Below are 24,590 nucleotides of genomic sequence, written 5' to 3'. Positions count from 1 at the left end.
GGGGGGGGGGGGGGGGGGGGGGGGGGGGACTCTTGACAACTGACGGGAAACTCGACACCAGCCCAGCTGGCACTGGGAGGGGCTGGGGCGCTGGGCCTTGGGAGGGGGCACGTGGGCAGAGGGAGGGAGCCAGAGGGGCTGGTGGAGGGGTAAGGAAGCCAGACGAGATCACCCAGAGGAAAAATGGGAAAGGGGGACGGGGAAGATGGTGGTGGGGACCAGGCCTGCAAGGGACGGATCCACAACCCCTGAGAACCGTGCCTGGGCTCCCCAGCCAGTGTGAACCAAGCGGGGGACCACACACAGCGGCTGACACATGGCTGGAGACCCCGGACGCCACCATGGACACAACAGGGTTTGGGCCAGGAGCAGGGAACAAGCCTCCAGAGCCGCAGAATGGCCCCTGTCTGTGGCTTCTTACCTGGGGATCCCACAGGCGCGTGAGGTTGGGGTACAGGTAAAACTGAATTCCTTGGGCTGCCCCGGGCAGCGTCACCCCTCGAATTAACAGGACCACCAGCATGAGGTAAGGGAATGTGGCTGTGAAGTACACCACCTGGCCAGAGGGCAGACAAAAGACAAGGAACCTGTGAGTTTGGAAGGAGGGGCCCCGAGACCCAGCCGCAGAGCAGGAGGCGGGAGCTCCCCCCTCCACACACACACAGAGGAGGTCAAGAGAGTTTCTCTCTGCCCCCTCCCTCTCACCCCTGCAGCTGTTCAGGCTCCATCTGCCCTCTGCCTTAAGCCACAACCTCCCCTATCCCTCTCTCCCTCCCGCTTAATGCACCCCCTACCCCCCCACACACATACCCGGCAAATATTTGTTAAGTGACTGAATGAACTCAGGCATGCTCCCAACAAGTGTGCTTAGAATTATGGCAAAGGGCTGTCGGGTACGAAAAGCTCTCTCTAACACATGATCCCTGTCCTCACAGAGCTTACAAGCTTAGCACAGCCGGGTAGCCAGATTAGGAAGGAAGCCTTGTCAGAGGCCTCCAGGGCAAGAGTCCAGGAGAACTCAGAATGCCCTCTAACACCTCGTACACTCTATGGCAGAGAGTCCCCCAAGTTCTCAGGGTGGTTGCGGATCATTTCGAGATGAATAGTCTCAGTGGGATTCCTTTTCCAGAGAACTGGTGGATAAGCTAGGGAGCCACGACATGTGTTCAGTTTGAATGTGCCCCATGTGTGGTATACTGCAAGATCACATCCTTGGAAGTGTCCTTCCTGCCTTTCTCTCTCCTTCCTTTCCTTTCCACTTCCCCACATACCAGAGTGCACAGGAACGAAGCAAGGAGAGGCACAGAATCAAGGAAGGGAGCCACATACAATCTTGATGGGCTCATTCCCTCCCGTTCCTGACCAGGTTACAGCTCAGGGCGTTCCTGGGTGACCAGGCCCCCAGGGAGGGCAGGGAGTCCTGGGACGAGAGGGGCCAGGAGCTCTCCAACACAGACCTTGCCCGTGGACTTGACCCCCTTCCAGATGCAGAAGTAGCAGATGACCCAGGCGAGCAGGAGGCATAAGGCCAGCTCCCAGCGCAGGGCCCCCAGGTCATGGATGCCATCAGAGATCTTCAGGACCCGCCTCCTGGGGAAAGAAGGTTGAGCCGGGCTCCACTTTTGTCCCCAGCCTCAGTTTTGTGGCCCATGTGTCTCAGGCAGTGGAGCCATGCCTCCAGGCTCTTGTCCAAAGGCTTGTCGGCCCTTTTCGCTCAGTCCCACGAGGCTCTCCTTTGCCCAGAGATGGGGACAGATAGCAAGGGAGACAAATATAAACTGTTTCCAGGTAAGTGTGCTCTGGGAGGCTGAGTACCAATTTAACCTAGAGAGGGAAGTGCAGACACATATCTTCTCAACCAGTGTTTCAGGATGTGTTGATATTAGGAATCATGTCCTAGGTGAACACGGACACGAGGGAGGGGAGCTAGGAGGTGGCGCCCTCACAGCTTCGGGGCGGAGGGAGGTAGGAGTGTCCGCACACATGCGTGTGCGCCATCTAACATGGGGGTGCGGGGAGGGAAGGAGGGTGCAGCCTGAGGAGAGCTGCAAAATTCTCATCTTCGAAACCAGTTCTGCATTAACCACAAACACAAGCCCAACAAGAAAAAAAAAGCCATTTAGGTGATGGGGGCCACCAAAGAAGGAAAGAGAAATTCTTCTCTTGCTGTCCACTGAGGGTCAGCACCACACGAGCCCATCCCTGTGCCCTTCCTTCAAACACACAGCCCACGCTGGGATGGGGAGAGGGCCTCACTTACTCCCAGAACTCGATGACAGGAGAGGTGGCATTCTCAGAGGTCACATTCAGGGAGCCATTGGTCCTCTGGAACTCCACGCAGTAGTCTACCCGTGGGTCCCAGGGAAGGAAGCAAGAGAAAGATCATTCACTATTTGGCATGGCCAGAGACAGGGGTGTGAAATCATAGGGCAACGGGAAGTAAGGGATCTGGAAGGAAGCGGGCTGCTGAAGTTGTCCATACAAAACCTCCTCGAATACGAAATACCCTCAACGAGCCTACCTCACCTTCTCCCACACGATCTTACGTGTGGGCTTCTAGATGTCACTCGTACTCAAGCACGATCAGATAGCAGGAAGGACGCTCTGCGCGCCGACTGCTTCAAAGCACGCAACCATTTCTAGGTCACTGCCTCGTATGAAGGCACAATCTCAGAGGGATCATAAAAATGCTTTCTAGGGAAGACATGCAGCCGAGTGGCCAAGAGCTCAGATACGAGGTCAGAAAGCTCTGGCTCGAATCCTGACCCTCTGCTTATTTGCCGTGTGGCCCTCTGACTTCGCTTCCCTCGATTCCAGAATGCACGTAGTGATATCCAGTTGTGACACCGACGAGGGACTAAATGAAACCCGAGTGTGAGGTGCCCAGGAAGTAGAGGCTTTTAAGTACCTGTAAGTGACCTTGGCGTTTCACAACGGGGGCTCACATTCTTTGTATATTGTGTTTAGTATAATAATCCTAGAAAATATTAAGCCAGATAGTGTTTTCCCCATTGTACACATGAAGAAAGTGAATCTTCCTGTCACAGCTCATAAATGACTAAGTGAGGGCTAGAATCCAGCTGAGCAATTTGTATGTCTTACCTTCAAAACACCTATAGTCGGACCTCTCTCATTATGGCCACTACCAGCACCCTGGTGCAGGTCCCCACCGTTTCGTGGCTCCTTCACTGGCCTCCAGTTTCTACTCCTGCCTCCCTTGTGCAATCTCCACACAGCAGCCGGAATGATTTTGTTAAAATTTAAGTCACTCTATGTCACATCTCAGTTTAACACTCTCTGATGAGCTTCCCACCCCACACAGAGAAAGAAGCCATAACCTCTATAATTGCCTCCAAGGCCCTTTTCAATCTACGCCCATCACGTCTGACCTCATCCCTGGGGCTCCCCCACTCACCTGCTCCAGTCACACCTGCTCCAGACACACCCTGGCTGTTTCCTGAATGTTATAGGCACAAGGCCACCTCAGGGCCTTTGCACTGGTTGCTCCTTGTACCTGGGGTCTGTCCATGAATCTCAGTGGCTGACTCCCCACCCCCTCCTTCAGAACATGACTCCTGTGTCATCTCAGTAAGGCCTTCCCTGATGACTCAGTTGAAAATGATAATTCTCACCCTTAAAACTCCCAGTCCCTGCTTCCTGTTTTAAGTTTCTCTCTAGCACTTCTTCTAACATAATATGTATTAGGCATTTATTTTGGTTATGGTCTGTGTCTCTCCACTAGAACAAAACCCCATGAGGGCAGGGATCTTTGTTTTTTTTTAAAAGATTTTATTTATTTATTTGACAGAGAGAGAGACAGCCAGCGAGAGAGGGAACACAAGCAGGGGGAGTGGGAGAGGGAGAAGCAGGCTCCCAGTGGAGGAGCCTGATGTGGGGCTCGGTCCCAGAACGCCGGGATCACGCCCTGAGCTGAAGGCAGACTAAGCCACCCAGGCGCCCCGAGGGCAAGGATCTTTGTGTGCCTTATCATAACCCCAGCGCTTAGAACAGAGCCTGGCACAGGGTAGGAGCTCCATAAGTATCTGTTGAATGAATGCCCATCGAGCATTCTTTCCACTAAACCCTCTCTCTTTCCTTGAAGCCTTGGCTCACCCAGAAAAGCGTTGTTTCATCTTGACAGGATGGGATGTCCTCTACTACAAAAGATGCTAGGCTCTGAGTAAAACCCGGCTCACTAGGAGAAATGTCAAAAATGTCAAGAAGCAAAAGGCTGGAGATTGTCTCAGAGATCCCCCAGTCAACCCCAAGGTTTGAAGGCCTAACAATGCCCTGAAGCAAAAGCCCTAGGCCACCAAAAATCTGCAACATTTCTACAAAAGGAACTCCCCTAAGATCTGGATCGAATCAGCATCTGACAAGCTGGTCGTCAAGGGTGATTTCAGTGTAAATAGAACAAATGAGGGAGGGAGGAAAGAATGGTGGAGGGAAGAAAGAAAGAAGAAAAAAACATAATAAAGAAAACACTGGAATAAAACTGATTTTTAAGACTGGACTCATCCAACAAAATATGGTTTTGTGCTTATGGTGTAGCCAGCACTGTGCTAGGGGCACAAAGGAGACACAGATACAGATGCCTTTTTGGCCCTCCAGACCTTGCTGACCAACAGCCAGAAAGTAAGGGAAGGGCCGCAGCGGAGTCCGGGCTCAGGGCAGGCACTACCGGGCACGTTTAAGAAGAACCTAAGGACCCTTGGGGTGCCGGGGGAGGAGCCTCCAAGATCGGACCCTTCATGTGCGAACTGGTGGAATGAAGGTGGCAGGGATCAGCAACAGAACGCCTGGAAAGGGCTCAAAGTTCCGAGGGCCAGCGGGGCCCTGCGGAACATTGCAACATGTGCCTCCTTGGCAACTAAAGGACTCAAACTCCAGCTCCGGACTGACTACCTCACCTAATCAAAACAGAACAAAACAGAGAAAGGAATCAAGGCACAGGTAGGGCTCACTGACGGGCACCGAGGGATATCTGGGCAGTGAGCGCGAGCTGGTCCAGATAGGACAGCTCCCCACCTGTGCTGTGCCTAGGGTAGCCTCCAGCCCCATGTGGCTACCTTCAAATTACTTAGAATTCAACAAAAACTTAAAAACTCAGGTCCTCACATTCGCGGGGCACATTTCAAGCACTCAACAGCCGCCCGTAGCTGGCAGCTGCCATGTTGGAGAGCCAGAGAACGTTCGCCACATCGCAGGAAGCTCTCTTGGACAGCACTACCCTAGGGATTTTCAACTTTCGTTACTTTCAACCAAATCCTCAGTAGTCCTATGGCCACGGGTGGCTCCTGCCGTCTTGTAGGAGAGTCACATGCAGTCTTACAAGCACAGGAGACATCAAGTGTTCTTATAAATTATAATGACACACAAAACAGCTTCTTCCCCGATTAAATCGGGATGCACTGTGAGATAGAAAGACCTAAGATAGTATCAGAAAGAAGATGTGAGCGACAAAGATAACGGACAAACGACACATACATACCCCAAAGTGATCAGACAGCAAATTGAAATAAATAAGTGGCTAAACTACATAAAAAGAAACCAGGTCGATTTGCCTAATATGTGAATTCATAATCTATGAACTGAATACATTAGTTGTTTTTAATTGAGTACAGTGGACAATTTTTTTTAAGTCTGTGACATTTTGCCTGTGATGCTGGTGAGTTCTCATGCTGATCTTTGATCCGAGATTTCCGTGACCTACCTGGCGGATTTCTAGTACGTCCCAAGTGAAGGCTGGGGATGTGGCGCCGGGGTATACGGATAATGCCAGTCCTGGTTAACACGGCAGCGCAGCAGGAGGAAGCGGACTCTCCAGGGATGGCCTCACCTGTGTTCCACTCGTGGTGGCAGCTTCCCCAGGGAAGGTCGACGGTGAAGCTGCTGAACAGGTAGAAGAGGGCCCAGGCCAGGACGACGACGTAGTAGATGTTCAGGAGGACGACAATCATCTGGGACGCGTAGCCGATGCCTGCAGCGGAAAACCGCAGAATTGGGCTCGGGACGGCGCTCTCACACGCCCCCCAGCCCAGCTTAGGCAGGGGTTGCGCTCCACTCTCAGAGCCCTACGACAGTGCTGGGCCCAGGCTCCCAGCTCTCTCATCTCCCTCCCTGGCAGGTGAGGAGGGCCTTTTCTCCCTGTCTTTCGTTGCACTCGACCCTGGCTTCCCGTGTCCTTCCATCTTGATCGGTTTTGAAAACTCACTGATTTAAAGTTATTTTTTAAATGTATAAGACGAACTCAAAGATCCCAATAGTTAATGTTCCCTGGAATTAAGCTAATGTATTTCTGAAATATAAAAATACACGTTAAGAGCAAGAACAGGGGAGCCTGGCTAGCTCAGTCCATAGAGCATGCAACTCTTGATCTCAGGGTTGTGAGTTCAAGCCCCAAGCTGGGTGTAGAGCCTACTTAAAAGAAAAAAAAAGGAGCAGGGATAGACAATTCACGTAGGAGAAAAGACAACTACAGCCTTCTTAATAATTGCAGGGGCGCAGAAGGAAACAATGGTGAGGTACCTTTCTTTTTTTTTTTTTTTTTTAAGATTTTATTTGTTTATTTGACAGAGATAGACAGCCAGCGAGAGAGGGAACACAGCAGGGGGAGTGGGAGAGGAAGAAGCAGGCTCCCAGCGGAGGAGCCTGATGTGGGGCTCGATCCCATAACACTGGGATCACGCCCTGAGCCGAAGGCAGACACTTAACGACTGCGCCACCCAGGCGCCCCGGTGAGGTACCTTTCTGCATAGACAGCCATAGTGAAATTTTTACAGGTGATGTAACTCAGTGTTTCCAAATTTGTCCACGTATTAGAATTACCTGGCAATATTTTCAAAATTTCAAAGACAGACCTGAGACCAATTAAATCACAATCCCCGGGGGGTGGGGCACAGGCCTCAGGATATTTTGAAGATCCCCAGGTGACTCCAATGTGCAGACAAGTTTGGGAACCTCAAATACCCAGAGCTGTGAAAGATATGGGGGAAAGATGCTTACTCAAATATAATGACATGGCAAGTCACTATAATACTTGCATAAGACAGTTTATGAAGCCAGATCAAGAGGCATCAACTTGATTATCCATTTGATCCAGTGATCCTAATTCTGGAAATTTATCCCAAAGAAATAATTCCCAAAAAAGAAGGGCAAAGCTATCTCAAGAAATACACATAACAGCAGAATATAACAATTTTATAAGTAATTGAAATAAGCAAAAAGCCCAAAGCAGAGAACTGTTAAGTAAATTATGATATATTCATTCAATTGAAGTTTATGTAATCATTAAATTATTGTTGTGTAGAAAATGGAAAATAAGGGTGCCTGGGTGGCTCAGTCAGTTAAGCGTGCCCACTCTTGATTTTGGCTCAGGTCATGGCCTCAGGGTCATGAGATGGAGCCCTGAGTCATCAGGTTCTGCGCTGGGCGTGGAGTCTGCTTCACAGTGTCTCTCTCCCTCTCCTCCTCCCCCGCCTTCTGTCTCAAAAAAAAAAAAGAAAGTAAGAAAGAAAGAAAGAAAGAAAGAAAGAAAGAAAGAAGAAAGAAAGAAAATGGAAAATAACACTAACTGAAAGTGGGGACATAAACTGTGTATATCCCAGATTAATAGATATGTAAGCTCTATACAGAGAGAAAGAATGAGTGAAATGAATCCCCAAAACTGGAAACAACACAATGTTCTTCAGCAGGTGATGGTTAAATGAACTGTGGTCTATCCATACCATGGAATCCGACTCAGCAATAAAGAAGAATGAACTCTTTATTTAAGAACCTGGATGGATCTCAAGGGCGTTGTGTTGACTAAAAAAGCTAATCTCAAAAGGGTATATAGACTATACAATTCCATTTATATAACATTCTCAAAATGATAGAATTAAAGAGATAGAGAACAAATTAGTGGTTGCCAGGGGCCAGGGGTGCGGCAGGGAGAGGCAGGTGTGAGTACAAAGGAGTAGCATGACAAAGATCTTTGTGATAATGGGATAGTCTGTATATTGATTGTGGTGATGGTGACACGTGACAAAATAACAATTATACGCACACACATACACACAAATGAGTGCATGGAAAACTGGGGAAATCTGAATAAGATCTGTGGATAGTACCAATATCAATTTCCAGGTTATGATTTTTTTTATAGTTAAGTAAGATGTTACCATTGGGGAAAACTGGGTGAAGGTACATGTGACCTCTCTGTACCAGTTTTACAACTTTCTATGAATATATAGTTATTTCAAAATAGAAGCTTAAAGAAAATGCTATATAGAAATACTGAAATAAAACACCCTAAAGTTTAAATAGTTATTGTGTCAAAACAGTAGAATTATTACTAATATTTTTTGTCATTTAAAATTCTTTTTAAATGTCTTGCAATTAATGTTTTGAAAAATGCAAAACCATTGTTATACATTCGTAAAATACACAGCTAAAATAGCTTTGCCCTCTACTTATTTAATCTGAAGCTTTTTTCCCATCCTCATCCCCATCTTCTCTATTCTCTGATAGATTGGGTGATTAGGGCAGCATTGGGCCCACAAGCGGAGGGTTTAACATAAAGACACAGAGTCTTATGTGTCAATCAGCTCTGTACTAAGCCACCCGGTCATCCCAAATAAGGTTTGTAACCATGTATGCAGATATCCTGGAATCAGGCACAAAGCTACTCACCCTCAAAGATGGGGCAAATCTTCCTCCAGGCTGTGACGCCTCCCTGGCTAGTGTACTGGCCCAGCGCTGTCTCCAAGAGGAAGACAGGAATGCCACAGGTAAAGAGGAAGATGAGGTAGGGGATGAAAAAGGCACCTGTGGGTGGGAAAAAGGCTTTCCATTACCTGGCACTAGCCTCCTCATAGTCCACATTCATCTCCTCCCATTACCACCCCACACTGCCAGTCAGAATCCCCAGGGGTGTGGGACATGCAAAACTGTGGGGGACATCTCTCCAGATATCTGGAACCATAGCACAGATCAAGGGTCACCAAGTTACCTAACCAGCCCTTTCTTTCACTCTGAAAGTTTCAATCTATACCTACCAAGGTTTGCTCCCCATCGAACATCAATTATTACCTCAATTATACATAACTGTGGCAACAGCAAGGAGCTCATTGAATAATGCACATCCAGGAACATTAACATAGCCCACAGACTATAATTCTTTTCCAAGGAAATGACTGTTTTTAATGCTACATGGAGACTTTTAGCAGACTAAAATCAGATTTCCCTTCAGTAATCCTTTCTGCTTCAGTTTTCACAATCCTTTCTGCTCAGCTTTCTGCTGAGACAAGCATACTGATGCTAGAAACGCTGACGTTTTCTCCACTGCGGAGCTCTATCTGTTGCCAAGGTATACAGAGGAGTTCACAGAGCACCAGAGAAGAGAGAATGACAGAGGAGTTCACAGAGCACCAGAGAAGAGAGAATGACAGAGGAGTTCACAGAGCACCAGAGAAGAGAGAATGACAGAGGAGTTCACAGAGCACCAGAGAAGAGAGAATGCACAGAGAGGGAGCTCCCAACATCTGCAGGGAGTCCACTTCTAGCTTTCAACTGGGTGCCGGTCCAAACAAAAATAAGCACATACGTCTGAGGAAACTACCCAGGGTAAGGGAAGGAATCGTTCAAAAAGATGGAAAGTAATGGTGCTCACACAGGACTGGGAAAAGTGTTGGCTCCCACCAGTCAGACTGGATAGTCCCAGAATTCACAGGGCATTGGAAAGAGAAGGCATTTCCTCAGAAATAGGGGATAATTAGCCCTCGATTGAGCACAGCTTTGGTTCTAACAAATCCTAGAAGCAAAACCGAAAAGTATCAAATAACTTCACTGGTTCCAAGCAAAGCTCAAGAATATTTATAGAAATATAATAGTATTCAGCAACCAATCAAACAAAAATCACCAAGTCTGGGGTCCAATAAAAAATTACCAGGAAAGGGGTGGCTGGGTGGCTCAGTCGGTTGAACATCTAACGTTTGATTTTGGCTCAGGTCATGATCTCAGGGTCGTGGGATTGAGCCCCATGTTGGGCTCCACACTCAGCTTGGAGTCTGCTTGTCCCTCTCCCTCTGCTCCTGCCCCTACTCGCTCTCTCTCACTCTCTCAAATAAGTAAATAAATAAAAATTTTTTAAAAAATTACCAGGAAAACAAAGCAGAAAAATATTACTCATAATGAGTAAATAAATCAATCGATTGAACCCAGCCCATAGCTTACACTAATGTTAGAATAAGCAGATATGGACGCTAAAATGATTGTTATAATTGTGTTCAATATATTCGAAATGTTAGACAGAGACGTGAAAGATACTGAAAACACCCAAGTCAAATGTCTAGAGATGAAAACCACAGGGGCACCTGGCGGGCTCAGCCAGCAGAGCATGTGACTCTCAATCTCAGGGTTGTGAGTTGCAGCCCCACATTGGGTGTGGAGCCTACTTAAAAAAAAAAAGAAAATTAGAGATAAAAACACAATGTGTGAGATGAAAAGTACATTGGATGGGATTAGTGGCAGATTAACAGCAGAAGAAGAGAGTAGTGAACTTGAACCACAGAGTAGAAACTATCCAAAATAAAACAGAGAAAAGAGGTTTAAAAAAAAAAAAGGTGTCAGTGAGCTATGGGACAATTTCAAATAGTCTTATACTAGTAAGTGGAGTCCCTGAAGGAGATAAAAGATGGAGAGGGGGGGTCAGAAAAAAATTTGAAGAAATAATGGGTGAAATTTTTCCAAATTTGATGAAAACTATAAATCCACATATCCAAGAAGCTCTATGAGTCCCAAGATAAGAAATATAAAAACACTATAACAAGGCACATCATAATCAAATTATTTAAACCAGTGATTAAGCATTTTTAAGAGGAAATTTTAAAAGCAACCTGAGAGGGACACCTGGGTGGCTCAGGCAGTTAAGCATCTGCCTTCCGCTCAGGTCATGATCCCAGGGTCCTGGGGTCGAGTCCCACATCGGGCTCCCCACTCAGCGGAAGCCCGCTTCTCCCTCTGCTTGCTGCTCCTCTTGCTTGTGCTCTCTCCCTGACAAATAAATAAATAAAATCTTTAAAAAAAATAAAAATAAAGGCAATCAGAGAAGAGGAACAGAGATAGGATTAATATCAAATATGTATAGAGGAACAGAGATAGGATAATATCAAATTTCTCATTGGAAACAATGCAAACAAGAAGACAGCAATAAGCACATTAGTTAAATTACTGAAGGAATAAAGAAACTGTTAGCTAGAATTCCAATAAAAATATTGTTCAAAAAATTAAAGTGAAGTAATGCCTCTTAAGACAAGCAAAACCTGAAAGAATCCATCACTAGAAGATCTGCAGTATAATAAAGGTTAAAGAAAGACCTTCAGGCAGGGGGAACGATGATGCCAGAGAGAAAACGATTCTACACAAAGGAACAAAGAATGTTAGAAACGGCAACTACATACATAGGTAAACATCTAAGAATTTTTTCTTATCACCCAAATCTCTTTGAAAGGTAACTGACTGGTTGCACAATATGAGGTGGAGTTTATAACATATGAAAAAGTAGAATGTGTAACAACAAGAGCACCGAAGTCGAGAGGAGAGAGGTGGAAATGTATTATTGCAAGGTTCTTATATGTAAAGTGGTCACGTGAAGGTGAACTGTGATAAATGAAAGATACATGCTACAAAACCTAAAACAATCATTCAGGGACGCCTGGCTGGCTCAGCTGGTTAAGCATCTGCCTTCGGCCCAGGTCACGATCCCAGAGTCCTGGGATAGAGTCCTGCATAGTGTTCCCTGCTCAGCAGGGAGCCTGCTTCTCCCTCTGCATCTGCCCCTCCCCCTGCTTGTGCTTTCTCTCTCTCCCTCTCTCTCTCTCTCTCTGACAAATAAATAAATAAAATCTTTTAAACAAATAAAATAAAATAAAACGAATACTCAACTAACATAACAGAGACTTGTGGCTAATAAGCCATGAAAGGAAGAAAGCCAACAATGAAATAATAAAAAATATCCAGTTAATTCAAAAGAAAGCAGAAAGATAGGAAAAGGAGAACAAAGAACTGATAGGACAAGTAGAAAACAAATAGTAAGAGAACTGATTTAAACTCAAGTGTATAAACTTAACTGGATAATTGCTTTAAATGCAAATAGTCTAAATATCCTGCATAAAAGGCAGAGATTGTCAGAGTGGCTTCAAAACAAAAACTAGCAAGACTCAGCTATATGTTGCTTGAAAGAAATACACTTTAAATATCAAGACATGAAAAGAAGGTAATCCTGCCCTTTGAGATAACATGGATGGACCTTGAGGACATTATATTTTCAGAGAGAGAATAAGAAACACAGTATGTTCAAGGGCAGGAGACCCTGGCTCTCCTCTGGCTTTGGCCTCTAACTTCCTGGGGACCCTAAGGAAGTGTCCTTTCTCTATATTTCTCATTAGCAAAGTGAGGAGTAGAGTAGTGATGCAGGTCCCTTCTGGACCTGACAGCCCAGCTTTGTTGTCATCCATGATCCCTTTGCTCATGTCCCAGCCCCAGACCAGTGACCACAGCTCAGAGCACCAGAGGCCTCAGCCACCATGAGCTCAGTACTCCGGCAAATTCTGTATGTTCTCACTTATATGCAGACCCTCAAAAAGCCAAATTTGGGGGCACCTGGCTGGCTCAGTCTGAAGAGCATGTGATTCCTGATCTCAGAGTTGTGAGTTCAAGCTCCACGTTGGGTGAGGAGATTACTAAAACAAACAAACAAACTGTTAAAAAATAAAGATAAGAAAGCCCAATTTGTGGAATTAAAGGGTAGAACAGTAGTTGCCAGAGGCTCAGGGATGGGGGAAATGAGGAGATAAACTTGCAGCTATTAAATGAATAAGGTCTGGCAATCTAATGTACACGGCACGGTGCCTGCAGTGAACAATACCGTATTGTATACTTGAAAGTTATTAAGAGAATAGATCTTAAGTGTTATCACCAAGAAAAGATAATTATGTGAGGGAATGGAAGCATCGAATAACATCATTGTGCAATCATTTCACAGAGACACATGTATCAAATCATCATGCTGTACACCTTAACATATGCTATGTCAATAATATCTCAATAAAACTGGAAAGACATCTTTTTTAAAAAACAGGTCCGTGGCTGCACTGGGACAGGGTGGCAAAAGTAACAGGTGGGAGAAGGGGACAGGAGGAGACTTGGGGGAGTCATGAATATGTCCATTATTTTGATTGGCAACAGTTTCATGGGTCTGTACATGTCAAAACTTATCAAATTGTACACTTTAAGTATGTACATTTTTTGTAAATCGGTTATATCTTTATAAAACTGTTTAAAAGGAAATTAATGGGGAATAGCATTCTGCGGTTCTTCACCTTCCCACTCTCTGGCTTGTAGTCGACACATCCGTAAGTCACGCTGAGGAAAGCACCTGTTTACCACAAGGGCAAAGAACTAAAGATCATAAACATCTCAGCCTAATATGTCCATAAATCAATCCAAGACTTGTTGAGCAGGAAGGGAAAATTCAGGAAGAGAGAACTCAGTAGCCGATATGAACAGTTACTGCTCAGAGTGGAAAATATGGCAGAAAAAGAAGGAGAACAGAGAGAGAAAGACAGAGAGAAAGACAATTTTCAGCCCAGCTCGAGCCCCTCCTCCCCATCTTTATGCTACCTGCTCTTTCCCAAAAAACCGAGCCAATGTTTAACTGTAGTCAGTTCTGTGGTCAGCCCTGCTCCCCTCGTCCTCTGCCTCTTTGAGCACATGGACAGCTGGCCACAAGGGGCAAGGTCCACATTCAAAAAGCTGAGCCACTGGCCCATAAGGGGAAGGGGTCAGGGGAGTGATGGGCCCCAGAGGGACCCAGGTGCAGACTTGGGGGTGCTATGGGGCACTCTGCCTCTTTCCCCGCCCAAGCCCTGGTCACCAACGATTAAAAGATGGAGCTAGTCCTAGAGATGGAGGATGGAGGTCAGTTACCTGCTCCCCCATTCCGGCGGGTTAGTCTCCTTCCCCAAATTCTGAAGTGTCCTGGAAGGTTTCCCCATGAGATGGGAGAGACCACATGCCCAACCTAGAAAGGAATGATTGTGCAGGCCACCCTTCTCAAAAGGAGCCCATTCTGTGGTGTCATCTATAATGTCCCAGCTAGTATTTTAAAGCCTAAACTAATGAGGCTCCACACGAGCAACCCAGCGGTGAGCATATATGAGTCGTTAAGATGCTGGAATCAACACTAATCTGACCACCACCGGAGGTTGAGTCAGTAACTAACAATGGTAACAAATCATCATACACTCACCACTAAAATCACGATTCTTATATGCAGAAAAAGTGCTTCTTGTTTCTCTTTGTTAGTTATACTAACAAGCAGCATCAAGGTGATCAGTTGTCCCCGTGGCCGGGTACTATTTAATCCTCTTTGCTTTGGTGTCCCTGTGGCCTCTGTTCCTATGGTGTAGGTCTGCCCTCCCCCCACAGCCTGCTGCTCTAAGATCCCTATTCCTAGAGATCCAGCTGTGGGGCATTCTGTTGTAGCCTCATGTGGAGTCTCCAGACATTCCAACTCAGTCTGCCAGCAGCCAGGGTCCAGGGAGCTGGAGAGACCCCAGCTGAAGCCCCATGAAGGATCTGGGTGTCTGGGGACTGAAGATCAGAAGGGAGGAGAGCTTGGAGGAGGATAAAGAAAAAGGAAGTACCTGTCCTCTCACACGGTGACCTCCAGCTGGTGTTCTATGACTAGCAAAACCCAACAATTCCTCGCATGAGCAACTCTTCCCCTGGTTTTCAGCAACCTAGACTTAGAAAATAACTATGGGGCACCTGGTAGCTCAGTCAAAGGAGCATGTGACTCTTGATCTCGGGGTCATGAGTTCACGCCCCACGTTGGGTGTAGAGACTACTTAAAAATGAAATCTTAAAAACAAATACCTAGGGGCGCCTGGGTGGCTCAGTCGTTAAGCGTCTGCCTTCGGCCCAGGGTGTGATCCCAGGGTCCTGGGATCGAGCCCCACATCAGGGTCCTCTGCTGGAAGCCTGCATCTTCCTCTCCCACTCCCCCTGCCTGTGTTCCCTCTCTCACTGGCTGTCTCTCTCTCTGTCAAATAAATAAATAAAATCTTTAAAAAAAATAAATACCTAAATCTATAAAATCTTTTTTAAAAAAAGAAATTAAGTATAAAATGGTTGACAGATGATCTGTTTTCATCTGGGCTCAGATTGGTGGGCAAGTAATTTAAATTCCCTCCTGGCAGAGTTGACCCCTACTACCCAAACCCTCTCCTACCACCTTCCTCCAGTATCATGCCTTTTGGGTTATCCAGAGACTTCTCATCCCCATGGCTAGAGCTTTAGGGGACAGGCCCCAGTGGAAGGTCATGTTTGCTTTTCCCTCCAGGGAGCTGAGGGTGGAGAGCTTGAGAAACAGTTCAAATGTGCAGCATCTTCAGCCACTTGGCCAGCAGGAGACCCCTCCCCACTACAGGGCACTGTCATTACTATGCAGCAGTCATACTGGCTTCTTCCTAGCCCGGACAGAGAACACAGCAGACGTGTACTCTGCCCACTCCTGAGTTTTGCCCAAATAACCCATATTTCCTATTTCCAATTCTTCTCTGCCCCCATTATCTTGAACCCACTGCAAGAAGTCTTTGCCCTGGCTTCCTGCTGTAACTGCTCCTACAAGGTCACCAACGGCCCCCACTCCATTCTCCTCCATATCTTTCTTAACCTATCTGCAGGATCTGATGCCATTGTCCCTCTGGCCTCCCTGACCTCATTGCTTTCCTTGCCTCCCAAAGCACTTCACTGTCCTGGTTGTCATCCTTCTGCATTTGGTTTCCCTTCTCTGTCCCCTGCTGGTCCCTCCCCTTCCTCCACTCCTTGTTGTCTCTTCTCACCATGAAAGTGCTAATCGCCCTCACATTTATATCTCCCATCCACCTTTCTCTCACAGACTCCAGACTCCTGTGTTTTACTGCCTAGTGGACAGCTCCCCTTGGATATCTAACAGATACGTCAAGTCAGTGTTCCCAAAACGCAACTCCTTATTTTCTTCTTAACACCTGCTCCTCTCGTGGCCTTCCACATCGCAGTAGAGGGCACATCCCTCCTCCACAGTGCTCAGGCTGCAGCCCTTGGCCTGCTGGGACCAGGCAGTAGCAGTGGAGGTGACAAGAAGTGTCAGATTCTGCATATGTCATGGGGGGTAGTCTCTAGTCCCAGGCGTTCTGGGTGTTGAGAACTCAGTCTGTCAGCAGCCAGAGTGCAGAGAGCTCAGCTGAAGGCTCATGTTCAGAAGCACCCAGAATCTGGGTATTTAGATAGAGCCAACAGTTGGGGGGGAGGGGATCAAGGATGATTCTAGCGTTTTCAGCCTTGTAACTGGTCTGCTTCTGCCTGACTCCTGTACACTCAGTTCTCAACAGCAGCCAAAGAGATTATTTTAAAATGTAAGAGCATAGAGGTGCCTGGGTGGCTCAGTTGGTTAAGTGTCTGCCTTCGGCTCAGGTCATGATTCTGGGGTCCTGGGATCGAGCCCCAAGTCAGGCTCCCTGGCCTGCTTCTCCCTTTCGCTCTGACCCTCTCCTTCCCCGTCCCTCCCTGCTTGTGTTCTCTGCTCTCTCTGGTGCTCTCTTTCTCAAATAAATAAATAAACAAAATCTTAAAAATAAATAAATAAAATGCAAGATCATGCCACTCCCACTCAAAACCCTGCCTTGTCTCCCATGTCACAAAGTCTCACAATAACTGACAAGGACCTCGGTGATCTGCCGCCTCCGTCCTGTTTACTTCTCTGACCTCAGCTTCTATCTACTCCCCTCCTCGCAACTCCTCAAACAAGCCGGTCAGCCTCTTGCTTTATGGCTCTTAAATCTTCTGTGTCCTCTGCTTGGGGCACTTTCACCCTCAATATCCACACGCCAACTCTCTCACTTCTGGCAAACTTTGGTTCAAATGTTCTCAGTCCCCACCCTACACACACACTCCTGATCTCCTTTACCCAGCTCTCCTTGGTCTTTTTCCAGAGCCCTCCTTAACTTCTGATATACTATATAGTTTTCCTACTTAGTATGCTGACCGTGTATTGTCTGTCTTCCTCCTCTAGAACGTAAGCCCCACAAGGACGGGGAGTTGTTCTGTTCTGTGCATACATGGATCCCAACAACTTAGGAGAATTCTGGGCAAAGGCGTGTAGCCAGTAATTGCTGTTGAATGACACAGTCAGGGTCAGGGTTTGGTGGGCTACGTGCTGGGGCAACTGGCTGAGATTGGAGACTCCAGAAAGCCATTGAGGGGTGGGCTGGCACAGGTTTTGGACAGCAGGGAGGGTGCTCACCGAGGAGGTGATCGAGGTAGGTCTCGCTCGCACCCATCCCCCTGAAAAGCTTTTGATCTGAAATGGGCTTCTTTATATCACTTCCTCAGGTTTTTGACTATATAGTGTTTCACTGTTGACCTGCTTTTCTATCATATTCTTGCCTCAGCCCTTTCTCTGCTCAGGAACTCACTTCAAATTGGGATCTACCAAATGTTAAAGCTGGAGGGAATCAAAGAAGACATCATCTGTATGTTATGTTTGGAACTAAAATTATGTTTGGGGACTTTTTCACCCCTGACCTCACCACTGAACAAATATGGATGATAATAAAGTGCCTAGCTTATCCTTCCACTCTGCCCCAAGCACAAAAGTGGCTGTTTAAGGCTGGGAAGAGGTAGAAGAGGCCCAGAAGTAGGCTGATGGGGTCCATTACGTGAGCACGGTACACCCCAGAGTACCCCAGCATCCTTTTCCAGAACTTGCTTAAAACACTCCTCTCATCCCCTGGAAGTCCAAGTCCCAGCTGGAGAATCATGGGTTTAAATAAAATCACTAAACCAGGAGGAAAAAGGGTCAAATCAATGTAAGTGGTCTCCATTCTCCTCATCTTCCTGCCTCATACGGGGGGCAAAGTGTCCTGCCAGAAAGAGGCATCAGTCTGTTCCTTGCCAGACAAGGTGAGAAGAGGAAGTGTGGGCCCCATTCTCTGTAGGAGCTTGCTTTCCCGGGAAGGCGAGGGGAGTTGAGTGATGACAGGAAGGTTAAACTGCTGGGGCACCAAAAACCAGGCCTGTCTAGGTCCCTCTCATGACCGCACATACCCTCGGTGAGTCCCCCTTACCTTGGCAAAGGAGGCTTTCCATTAATTCCCTCGGTGGCCCTGGATGACTCATGCCCTTCAGAGCAAACCTGGGCATCAGTCTCTAGCTCCAAAGCCCCTCAGAACACTTCCCTCCAGCTGCTGTCATCCATCAAGGAAAAGAGGAGTCCTAAGGCCCTGCTTTGATCAAGGGAAGAGACTGTGGGTGGCTGTGTGAGGGATCAAACGGAGTTTGACTGGATCCAGGACCCCTGAAAATGTCTCTCCTCTCTTGGTCAGAATCAGGATGCTGGAAGGCAGGCTCTCTCCAGGGAGGAAGCGGCCACACGCCGTCACACCCACCCCTTTCCCTCACAAGCCCATGGCAAGAACCAAGGGCCCCTGATGCTCCTCCTGGGCCTGCATTTCCACCCGAGACAGTCACACACTTCCGGGCCTGCACAAACTTACCAGAGCCCTGAGGCAGAGCTCAGATCCAAACACTGCCAGACAAGCTCCCCTCAGCGGGGCGAGCCCACACCCCCCACTGCTCCTGGTCACAGCTCCCTTCGCTTCCCCTTGTTCGGCCCAGTGGTTTTGCGCCAGAAATCACTAGAAATCACTCCCTCCCACCTCTTCGTGCCACTCCTGCTAATTCCCAGGCCAACCTTTACCCAATTCCAGAGAGGCTTGGGGAAAGCTGCTCGCCTCCTAATCTTCCTGCCATGTGAGGAGCTAAGCTGGTTACTAGGCTCCAGATAGAGTCCCAAGCCCAGCTGAGCCCCCAGACTCCTCCTCCGCCCTGAACCAGCCTCGTGCCTCCACCCGGTTCACTGAAGGGAGGCAGGTGGAGTGTCCAACGCTAGGTTCCAAGTGGAAAGACCTCCTTCCTTCCCTCACAGAGCACACGGAACAAAGTCCTGTGATTTCAGGCTGCTGGCCAGAAATCCCCGGGGAGAAAGGACATATCAGCCCGTCCCCTCCTCTCTAGAAACATACAAGTTAACTTCCAACTCCAAGGCCAGTCCTCCGGTTGCCACAATCCTGAGAATAGGACTCAAGGGGTTCAGAGCGTCTCTGTACCCCCCAACCCAGCCCTCCCATCTCCACTGTCCAAAACCACTGGTAGATGGAGCTCCACGCATTTGGAGGCTCCTACTCCCCTGAAAAATGGTAGGTGTTGCATTAGGGTACCCTCTAATCCTTGTGGCCCACAAAATAACCACTGCCCTCTGCATTTCCGCATGTGACCTAACTCTGCATTTCCCCTTCCCCCAGCCCAGACTGCAGCCTCACTTCCAAGCCACATCTGGGGAGCCCCAACACCTGTCAGCTTTATCCACCAACAAGGCAACCTTCCTAACTACGACTCACCCAGAACGCTTCAGGACCTGAGATATCCCTCCGAGCTCTCCCATGGAGGTCTGGGATTCCCTGAGAGTGAGTTACTGGTTGGGAAATTACCACCACTGCTGTGGGAGCTACCCCCAGCGGGCTGGAATGGGGTGAGGGTAATGAGAAGCCAAAAAAGAGCTAGGAAAGAGTTGGAGTTAATACCACATACAGACAAACTTGCAGTGGGGAATTTTTAAGGGAGAGCCGTTAGTATCAAAGGTTATGACACTGGGAGGGGTTGGGTAATGACTGCCTTAGGGAATGTCATGATGCCACTAGTGTAGGGGAAGACACAGACTAAGGAATCTCACAACCATAGGACAGTTCAGTATCAACATCATCTTCAACATAGCTGCCATTTATTAAGCACTTTACACACATTACCTCTAATCCTCACAACAACTTGAAAGGCAGGTACTATCTTAATTTACAGGAAGAGCAGTTCAGGCTCTGAGGGGCTTAAATGACTTGCCCAAGATTACACAGAGATTAAGTAGCAGAGCCAGAGTTCAAACTCTGATCCATCTGGTTCCAAACCTATATTCATATTCCTAGGCTGCCATACCAGTATAGAAAAAACCCCGGGGAAGTCATGTAATCTGTCTAGGTCTCAGTCTCCTGCAGTGTCCTTCCTGACCTGTAAGGGTCTTTCTAACTCCAGCATGTCTATGCACCCATGGGACTCCCCATAGGGGCAGTAGTGCAGGAGCTGGAGACATCCTCCTTCCAGGGATAGGTGGGGTGGCGCAGTGGCTCTCACCTCCCCCATTTTTGTAGCACAGATAGGGAAACCTCCAGACGTTGCCGAGGCCAATGATCTCCCCGGCCACTGACAGCACAAACTCCATCTTGTTGTTCCAGTGTCCCCGTTCCAGGGTGCCATCTTCCTTCGCCTTTTCCATGACTGGGTACGCTGGCTTTGTCTCTCCATTACTGGTTGTGCTCGAGACCCTGCTATCCATCCCACCTGGGAAACAAGCAGAGGGCTCTGTTACTGCTGAGATCGTTGGGAGGAAAACCTTCCCCTTCCTTCTCCAGCAAATTCCCAAGGGAATGAGTGCAGTGGAAAAAAGTAGATTCCTACCCCCCTGCCCACAGACCCAGGTCCTCCTTAGCATCTCTTATTGGTAAAAGCGGAGTACCAGCTGCTGAGAATGTATATTCCTTTCCTGCTCAGAAAGAAAGCATGGATACCGAGGTACAGGCATGGCTTCCATTAGGCAGGTCCTCTTGGGTTGGGGCTTGTGGATATGGAAGACTTCACATGGCCCCTGGGTTGTCTAAGTTCTCCCTGCCAGCCTACGACTCGCTTTGTCTGTGTCAGCATGCGCTTCAGTGTCTGGATTCTGTATGCAGGGACAGTTGAAAGGATCCTCAAGGCCTCTGGAATTTAGTCTAGCGAAATACCTGTGACGGTGAGTAAAGATTTGGCATGAAGGTGTTCATTGTTTACAGTAGCAAAAAATTAGAAAGTACATAAATGTTCCAAAATGATAGGTAGGTTAATAAATTATGGCACATACATACACTGGACTACTATACAGTCATCAAAAGTTGTGTTGCAGGAGAAAGGGTAATGAAATGAAAGTGTTCACAATATGTGAAGCGAAAAGTTATTAAATAGCATAGAGGATGTGATTATACTTGGAAAAGATTTTATAAAGTGTATGCATTGAAAGATTAGGATAGCTACCAAAACCTTTCTCTCTCTGTGGTTGGATTATAGGAATGTTTTCCTTATTTCCATTTTCTATATTTTCATCAAAAAATATGATTTATTTTGTAATATTAAAGCAAAAGTAAGTTTTTACAAAATCTTTCCAAAGGAATGAGAGCGGCTCAGTGGGTCCTGGAATTCTGAAGGAGATGGGCTGATCTTTCCAGCTATCCTTCCATGTCTCTCTAAAGTCAACATAAGAGAAAGATGAATTATAGGCTCTTTTTCTTTTCTGGTGATAACACACATAGGAATCTGTTATGGTAGAAAAGAGAACATGAAATGGATAAAGAGCCACTGTTGCAAATGCTTCACTGCGCTATTCTAGACTTTTATTGGGATTGAAGATAAGATTGGATATGACTCACTTTTAGTGAGCAACTACTACCAAGCACTTTAAATATATTTGTTTCCTTTGATCCACACAACCGCCCCGAAATGTACGCTGTATTAGTTCTGCTTTGCAAATAAGGAAGCTGCAGCTCAGAGAGGTTAAGTAACACGTCTGCTCCCCTACAGCGAGTCAACAGCACAGGCGGGACTTGAACCCACTCTGTCCCTGCTCTTTCCATTAAATGTCTCGATTACCCTGCCTACCCAGGTTTATCAGCATGTCTCAATAAGCATCATCCGATGACTCCCTCCTGATTTTATACAATGGTCCCTTTCCTGGAGAAGCAGGCAGATGGACTTTCTCACACACCTCAAGAAAAATTCATGTGAACAGAACTTTCTCGGTGGGAGCCTCATCTGCCCAGACTTCCCTATGGCTCTGCTTCCCCAGCCGGGCTACCTCAGTGATTCAAAAAGTCACAGAGAAAGTGACTTTTATTTATTTGATAAATTAGGGAATAGGCTCCAAAGATTGTGAGCTAAGAAGGAGAAACCCAACCAGCTGGTCCCAAGAAGCTGGTCCTCAGTCCTTTCGAGAAGCTTGTCTAGCATCCTGTGCTGGTTCTGAGCCTCCCTTTACCATCCAATGGGTGCCTTCCTATGTGGAACGCCCTCTCCCTCCACTCCTTCATCCTCCAGAGCCCTAGAAGAAGCAGCAGCCCTCTCCTGGGTCCCTGGCCTCATTAGGGCACCCTTCTCAGAAGTTGCACAGTCCGACAAGCCGGGCACAGAGCTCGGCTCTGCACTGTACCACTCGCTGTCTGGCTCTGGGGAAGTGAATTAACTACTCTGGGCCTCCGTTCACGCATCTGTAAAAGTGAGAAGGACTAAGCAAGGCGATGTGTATAAAGTAAAGCACTTAGTAGAAATAACAGGCACTCAAATTTTTATTTTCTTTCAATCTTGCCGAAGAGTGTTCGTGGTCTCATCTCACAGAGAAGAAAGCCTTTCTTTCCTCTCAATGGAGGGTTCTCGTCCTTTAACTCACCTGGTCCCTCAAGCCCACGGCTCCTGAAGCTTCAGAAAGCCCAGAATATAGCATCTAGTCTTTGCACGTGCACACATAAGTGGCAGGGCATATTTTCTAGGAGGATCCAAAAATCCTTTGGTTGTAAGTCCTATGATCTTACCAACCCGGAGTCTGACACTCAGAAACAGAAGAAAAAGAGAGAGAGAGAAGAAAATGTCACCAACCTTAGGGCGCTTGCTGCCAGAGGTCCAGGCAGGGGGAGAAGAACTATCTAAGGGGGAAGGGGAAGGGGCTGGCTATTTAAAGTGTGGCTCCAACTCCTCTTTGGCACTTGTAATTCTAGACTTGGCCCAGCCCACATTCCGCCTCCTGCCTCCCCACCCCACTCTCCCTCCCCTGAGCGCCGAAGACTCACACGCGAGTGATTTCACAGCCCGGGGAGTGTGAGCACACTCTGGCACGTCAGGCTGTCTTCCCCAGAGCTCTCCCCAGAGGGATTCCGCCTTCCGCCCTTTCTCCAGCTCCGGCGCCCCTGTACTCCCATCAGGAATAGGTGTTCCTTTGGTCGGGTGCCCTGTAGATTGCACGAACATTCCTCTTCTCCTTCTGCAGTTTATGACTTGGTGTGGACCATGACTAAGAATAAAGATACGTATAGGCACCTGAAACTAATGTCATATTGTGAGTCAACTATACCTCAATAAAAAAAATACATTAGTGGAATGAAAAAAAAAACAATCATTGTTTTTGCAGGTTGTACCATATTATCTATTTTTTTATTTTTTACTTTTTGTTTTACTAGCAAAATTATATGCATAAAATTCAATAAAAGAAAACTTTTGTCAGAAAGAAGAATAAAGATACAAAGATTACAGAAATCTGAGAAGTCCGAAAAACCTCAACACACACACACACACATTTTTTAAATATTTTATTCATTTATTTGAGAGAGAGAGAGCATGAGCAGAGGGGGAGGGGCAGAGGGAGAGGGAGAAAACGACTCCCCTCTGAGCAGGGAGACGAATGCGGGGCTTGATCCCAGGACCCTGAGACCATGACCTGAGCCCGAGTCAGAGGCTTAACTGACTGAGCCGCCCAGGCGCCTGACAGACACACATTTATATACATACGGAAAAGTCTGAAAACATGCTTATGAAACAATTAATACTAGTTCAATCTGGAGAGCATCCGGAAATGAAACATGAAATAAGGGACATTTTTCACTTCTGTTTTTGAAGCTTTGAGATTTTTTGGATAGTTAAATAATGTGCTACTTTTGATTTTTTTTAAATAATTTTTTTTAACCAATAAGGAAAGGAAAGTGCCAAGCTTTAAGATAAAGCAAAGCCCTAAACTCAGCCTAGGCGGAGGAGCTGGCTGGGAAGAGGAGGCGGCCGCTGTCCAGCCCTCGGCACTGCGCACTTCGTGTCCGGGCAGGAGCAGAGCGGGGTGGCAGAGCCCCAGACCAGCGGCTGGGGCGCACACTGGGTCCGCATGCGCCCCGGGGGCCGAGGCCAGATGGTCCAGGGCAGAGTCCCACCTCTGTTGCTTTCCTCTTTGTGGCCTCATTGCTCAAAAACCTTGTTTTCGAGAAATCTATAAAAAGGGGCGCCTACTCCTTACCTTGCAGGGCTGAGTGAGGTTTCAGGAGATAATGAGCATATGTAAAGGGCCTAATACACAGCAAGTCTTGGAATGGTAGCTGGTATTGGCCCTTAGGAAATCATTCACAGTGAGCCGGGAAGGTTTCCTGAAGGCGATGAGATCGAGAGACCCCTGAGCAAAGCTGGGTTCAGGCCAGACAGTAAGAAGGAGTCAGGGGGTGGGGGCAAGGGTGGGGGTGGATGACTGAATGGGATAAAAAATAATGTGGCCTGGGGGCACCTGGGTGGCTCAGTTGGTTAAGCTGCTGCCTGTGGCTCAGGTCCTGATCCAGCCCCGCATCGGGCTCCCTGCTCAGGGGAGAGCCTGCCTCTCCCTCTCCTTCCTTCTCCTGCTCTCTATTGCT

The 24,590-nt window shown here is 47.4% G+C and overlaps 1 protein-coding gene across 1 annotated transcript in view; it reads right to left on the bottom strand.

Annotated features, from left to right (window-relative positions):
• Window positions 1-23,375, bottom strand: part of SLC6A13 (solute carrier family 6 member 13) — a 36,110-nt gene extending 12,735 nt beyond the window's left edge. Inside the window, exons 1-7 of the mRNA XM_008704846.2 lie at window positions 22,998-23,375; window positions 20,263-20,469; window positions 8,674-8,808; window positions 5,840-5,980; window positions 2,261-2,345; window positions 1,458-1,590; window positions 422-556 (exon numbers count right to left, since the gene is read on the bottom strand). Of these exons, the coding sequence (XP_008703068.2) occupies window positions 422-556; window positions 1,458-1,590; window positions 2,261-2,345; window positions 5,840-5,980; window positions 8,674-8,808; window positions 20,263-20,469; window positions 22,998-23,175 (1,014 nt within the window). The 5' untranslated portion in view covers window positions 23,176-23,375. The remainder of the gene's footprint in view (window positions 1-421; window positions 557-1,457; window positions 1,591-2,260; window positions 2,346-5,839; window positions 5,981-8,673; window positions 8,809-20,262; window positions 20,470-22,997) is intronic.
• Window positions 23,376-24,590: the final 1,215 nt, after the last annotated feature.

This window comes from Ursus maritimus, unplaced genomic scaffold, assembly GCF_017311325.1.
Source record: "Ursus maritimus isolate PB19 unplaced genomic scaffold, ASM1731132v1 scaffold_26, whole genome shotgun sequence".
In the NCBI taxonomy this organism is placed as follows: Eukaryota; Metazoa; Chordata; class Mammalia; order Carnivora; family Ursidae; genus Ursus; species Ursus maritimus.
The sequence above is the reverse complement of the archived record's forward strand: the minus strand, read 5'-3'. Positions and strand labels throughout refer to the sequence as shown.